The following is a 5,644-nucleotide window of genomic DNA, read 5'->3' on the forward strand; positions in this document are numbered from 1 at the left end:
TTTCAGTTGTTTCAACAGCGAGAATAAAAGGCAAATCCTGGAACAGTGTGCAAAAGTGGAACGAGGAGTTGTCGGTGTCGTTGTCGATGCACCAACGAGGTCCCGTCTGACATCACTGTTCCTAGTTTTTAATTTTGTCATTTCTATGAGTAAAAAAAGTCGACCGAGATTGTTCCACACGAAGAAAATATCGAAGAAATTTGCAATTTCGATAGAACTTTATGGATAACTCGATTACAGTAACAAATACTTCTGACTTGAGAATTGTATTTGCATCTGTCGATTCAAAGACACTAAAAATCCCCAAAACGTTGGAAATCCTTTGCTTTCCTCATCAATTGGTAAACGCGATAAAATCCTGCAGTCAACTTCATACCATCGACTTAATTGATATTGTCTCGAGTAAATGTTAGAATACTTTGAAATAATTAACTAAAATCCAACTAAAAGTTTTCCGATTCACCTTTATGTTTTCACGTCAGTTTTAACGCCAAGTTTTCCTATCGAATTTTAACTTGTAAGAGACTCGAAGAAATATAGTGATCGATAAAATTCGAATCGATATGGAGAGAAATACCGGTCGGAGGTTCGAAGAAGAGGCAACGGAGCAGCCTGTGGATTACAGCAAAAAGTATTCCGAGCGAAAATCGGCGAGACAAAATCCGATCGATGGATCCTGTAAGAAAGAATTCGTTGATAACTCGAAAGTCGATTTATTCGGTGATTATGCGGAAACCGATCTCGATCAGCCCACGGATTATAGTTTACGATACGCAGAGGACGATACCGATGACGAGGAGAAACAAAATCCAGAATACTTTTCGGAAAGTGTCCAGGAAGACACAGTGAAAACTTATTGCACCGAAGGAACGCCATACGAAACGCCTTTTAACTTTTCCACTGCGACCTCCATGTCCGATCTGCGCCTTGAAGATACAAAGGAGCCCGCAGATTCGCAAAAAAAACTGCACAAGAAACCAACCGACCTCGCCCGTAAGGATGATTTGACCTACGAGCAAAATCTCGGAGTGAATTGCGTTGAACGTCGATCGCTTCTTGTCGACAAAGAAATAGAAACCACAAAAGCTGCACGAATGCGGAAACCAGATTGTCTGTCGCCCGAAAAATTGCTCGACTATTATCAATCTTCATCGTCTGACGGATTCTCTCGTGCAAATTCTCTGAGCTCTCTCGGCGGAACCACGACACAAAGAAACAGTAATGGAAATGTTTCCAAGGCATCTTCGGTGGAAACTACGGATAAAATGGATCGTGGAACGAATGGATCCATAGTCAATGAACCAGACAGTCCCACAGAAGGGAAAAGCAACAACAGAGTTGATAAGGAAGGTAAGTGGACATCTGTGGTACAGATAGCCAATTTAAATGATGTTTCTAAAAGTAAATTTTAGGGAAAATGGTGACATTTAGTAGACAGGACTACTATGCAGAGCAAACTCCATTGATGTTCTCACGCTGCAGTTCGCTAGGTTCATTGAGTGGCTTTGAGCAACACTCTATACACGACGACAGAAGCTCCGTCGTCAGCGACTTCAGGCAATACTATTTATCAACCCATGCCAAGACACGATACAGAGAAATATTCAAAGTTTAAATTCCATTCCAACAGTCGCAGGACCAGCGGTGTCGTGTCCCCCAGCGAGCTGCCCGATTCTCCTACACAGACCGTGCCACCCAGTCCACGGACACACAAGAGTCAGTGCACGGATTTCATAAGCAAAATACCAGAAGAAGCAGTAAGACCGTCCGTTCGACATTTATGTATGCAATACTGTTGATCGTCAGTGAAAGAGATCATGAAAAATCTTTTATTCGGACAATTGTGATCAGAGTAGTATCAAAGTGTCTATTTTCTCAATGGGGATTGTTTTCAGCATACTCAAAGTGCCATGTGCCACGGACCAGTGTCTTTGAGGATGACATTGCCACTTTCAAGGAAGAATCCACACCAATCGAGTTCTCTACCGCAACTAGTCTCAGTTCTCTGACGATAGATGACGAGATGAAGGTTACTAATGGTTCCAAGGCACAGAATGGATCGAGTGATAAAAGTATTAAAGGAGATTCATGCGCGGAGAAAGCGACACATGCAGATACTGAGAAAGATCAGGAACAGGTCAGCGATGGCGACGAGGATGACGAAGACATGTTGGCTGCATGTATCAGTATGGGCATACAAAATAATAGGTAATGTATGTAGAAATTTGATTTTAATGCTATGTTCTATGTCCTTTCCTCCTTTAAATGGAGTTTCTGCAAGTTTAACGTTACGTTCATTTTGATTAAAATGTTGAGAAAAGTATGTAAACTTTTGAATAATTGTGGATATTTTTTTATGAAATTAGTGAATTTCATTTGTTATTTGTCTTTCAATTATTAACCAACTATTACTAAGAGCATACAAGTGAACGTTTACTAAATTACTAAAACTCGGGAGCTTTATTATTGATTCCAGGTACAGACAGTCCTTTAAAACTTCTGGTATTCAAAAACCCGTTCAACCTGAGTCTTCCATGCTGTCACGCTGTCAGAGGCCAGCAGTTTTAAACTCTTCAAAACCAAACAAAAACACTATAGAAGTCACAGCGCCAGACACAATGCACGTTTACTGCACGGAGGACACACCAGCAGACATTTCCCCAGTTGGGTCGCAATCGAACCTTTCTGCACTCTCCATGCCAAGTGTTCAAGAAGGCATGGAAAGGATCAAAGAAGATAAACCCTCCAGCGAAGTCGAATCTCAGAGAAACGATCTCTCTGACGAAAGTTCTAATCTCTCTGGGGAAGATGAGAAGATTCTGGACGCGTGTATTCAATCGGGAATTCCAAAAGTAATTATCGATATTAACGATAAGAAGTTTAAACGATTCTGTGTGGGATTACGATACTTTTTTCTGTTAGGTTCGACAAATTACACCGCCACCGAGTTGCATTCCCTTTACGCAAAAGGGAGAAGCAGCTACACAGAGATTTAATATATGTGGCACACCTTCGTCCTCTCCTGTTGAAAATGGGAACAAGAACCTTGGAAAAAGTCTAGAGCATCCAACTTTGGACAATGATATGTTCGACGATAGTCCTAATCATTCTGACGATGAAGCTGTTTTGAACGAATGTATTCGATCTGCTATGCCAAAGGTGCATTTCACATTATCACTTTAAATAATTTTGCGTTCCACAATAGTTGAAAAAGCATAATTATCAAGGAAAAGGTGTATGTTGCGATATGAATTTAATTTGAGTTGAAAGTCGAGCAGATGTAGAGATCGCAAGAGGTTGCGATTTAATATCTGTATGAAATATTGTAAGGTATCGGTGTGATATACTTTTTGGTATGTCGATTTCAGGTACGATTGAATATTTCGACGTTGACGGGACACAGTTTGTCGCAGACTTTAGAGAAATCGAAACAAACAGTTCGAAAGCCATCTTGTTCTGCGTCGTACAATCAGTCATATGCAGAGCAGAGTAAGCAAAAAATGAAGAAACCAGTTGCGTTTGATGATAACTTTAGTCTTTCGGAGGAGGAGGAGGACATTATGTTGGCTCAGTGTATTAAATCTGGTATGCCAAAGGTAAGATTGTAAAACAGATTATTTTTAAGTGACGAGATCCTAAATAAAAATTCAAACCTGTTCATCATTTAATGCCTTTATTTCTAGGCATTAAATGTTTCGTCAAATTGTTCCCTGGTGTCTTCGAAGAAACAATCGGATCAACACTCAAAGTCGAAATCCACCTTTTACATAAACAAGCCCTTCCCGATCAGGAATTCCATCATCCAAACTCAATCGACTCCGAAATCCTTTCAAAACGGACCTGGATCTATCTTTCAATCGCCAAAAATCCCAGAAATTAGACGATCAACGCTCGTCAGACAAAATCCACCATCGTCATCTTGTAGGAAGGTTTCACAGACGGAACAGGACCTCGAAAGTTGTCAAAACCTGAATGAAAACAATTGCAGATCCCCAATTTCCAATGGAACAGACGAAGACGAACCTTGTCGCAATTCCAAGTCAAACGTAGCTCCTTCTCGCCACAGTTCTGTGAGTTCTTTGAGCGAAGAGGGATCTCTGGGTTCGATAGAAGAGTGGACGCTCCTGGAACTTTGCATAAGTTCTGGAATGCCAAGAAACAAGTATCGTCTAAAGGCCATGAAGTCAGAAAGTTCGAACCATGAAGAACGTGACGGAATAAACGAAGACAATTATTCGATTTGTACTTATAATTCGTACGTTTGCAAAACATAGATAAATCTGTTTTGTTGTATCTTTTTTTTTTACTATCGCAGCGAGTTTGGTGAAGTTAAACTAGGTTTTAGGGTATTTTTTTTAGAATTTCTGGAAAATTTTACTCTTATTTCCAGTTATGGTATTGTTTTAGATCAATATTGATCGAAGAAATGTTTGAAATGATCGAGAAAGTCGATAAAATTAGTTTCGGGAAGGTTTCGTTTTGTTAAACGCATCGTGAGTAACTATTTCAAAGACAATGGATTTTAATAAAAATTTACGTTGGAAATTGAATAACGAATAGTGGAAGGTGAACAACGAATACGATACGTATGTTTTTACGAATATTGGATTAAATTATTGTGTAGCTTTTCGTTTTGACTGTTTTTTAATCGATATATTTGTTAATTGGTAAACGTTGAAGCAAAGAGTAGATGAACGATGGTAAGATGAAGTCTGAATTGTTGCGTTATTGCAGTATGGATAATAATAAAGTCAGTTTATTGTGAATGGAACACTTTTCTCCTCCATTTCCTCTCTTTCTCTCTTTGTGTGTATGCGCGCGCGCGCACGTGTGTGTGTACTGTTATTCTTGGAATATAAGTGGTCAGCGATTGCGGTAAAGTATTAACTTCGCGACAGTAAGGACGAGGTGCACCGTTTGGAAAGAAAATCGTAGCAATTAGGATGATAATTCACAGTTATTAACTTAACTCTAAGCGCGTAGAATCATTTTGTTAAATTGGCATATCGTGGAATATTCGTATTTCTGGTATTTTTATAAATTTTTAATCGTTCTCTAGCACCAGTTATTTTGAAATATTATGATTTGCTGTTCGACTTTAATATGATTCTAATTTTTATGAAAAACGAAACAGGCGTTTGAGTAATTTAAGATGGAATCATATAAATCGTCATGTTTCTGATAATTTACACTGACTAAACGAGTAGAATATTGTTAAATTAGTATTTAAGGGAATTGGTATTCGATCTTTATAAATTTCTACCGTTCCTAGTACTATAAGTTAATAAATAATCCTCGAAACCACCGTCCCTTTTTAGCATATTTGATATTTGACTGGATTCTATATGAATCTGTTGCTGCATTATTATTTGTTCTAACGAACAAAGTTCTATATAGTTTAAGGAAGTTATATTTCAATTTACTACGAATGCAAATGAACGATTTCTTAAAGATTGTAAATGTATCGTGTTGGAACAAATTTCCAAAGTATGAGAATTGATTTTACTATGACTTTAATAAAGTTTGATTTTAATCGACTACGAGTGGAAACAGAGGCCTTAAAAATTTCAAAAACAATATTTAAAATATTGAAAGTGACGATTACAAATAGATAATGTCTAACAATTCTTCTAATATAATGTTT

At 38.1% G+C, this 5,644-nt stretch overlaps 1 protein-coding gene across 1 annotated transcript; it reads left to right on the top strand.

The window, feature by feature from the left end:
• Positions 1–29: 29 nt before the first annotated feature.
• Positions 30–5,598, top strand: LOC143349497 (uncharacterized). Its single transcript, XM_076780812.1, has 8 exons — positions 30–1,350; positions 1,413–1,557; positions 1,631–1,782; positions 1,896–2,208; positions 2,477–2,852; positions 2,923–3,159; positions 3,369–3,596; positions 3,684–5,598. Exons 1-8 carry the CDS (start codon positions 564–566, stop codon positions 4,272–4,274), a joined length of 2,829 nt encoding a protein of 942 aa, XP_076636927.1. The 5' UTR covers positions 30–563; the 3' UTR covers positions 4,275–5,598.
• Positions 5,599–5,644: the final 46 nt, after the last annotated feature.

Source organism: Colletes latitarsis, chromosome 13 (genome assembly GCF_051014445.1).
Source record: "Colletes latitarsis isolate SP2378_abdomen chromosome 13, iyColLati1, whole genome shotgun sequence".
Lineage (NCBI taxonomy): Eukaryota > Metazoa > Arthropoda > Insecta > Hymenoptera > Colletidae > Colletes > Colletes latitarsis.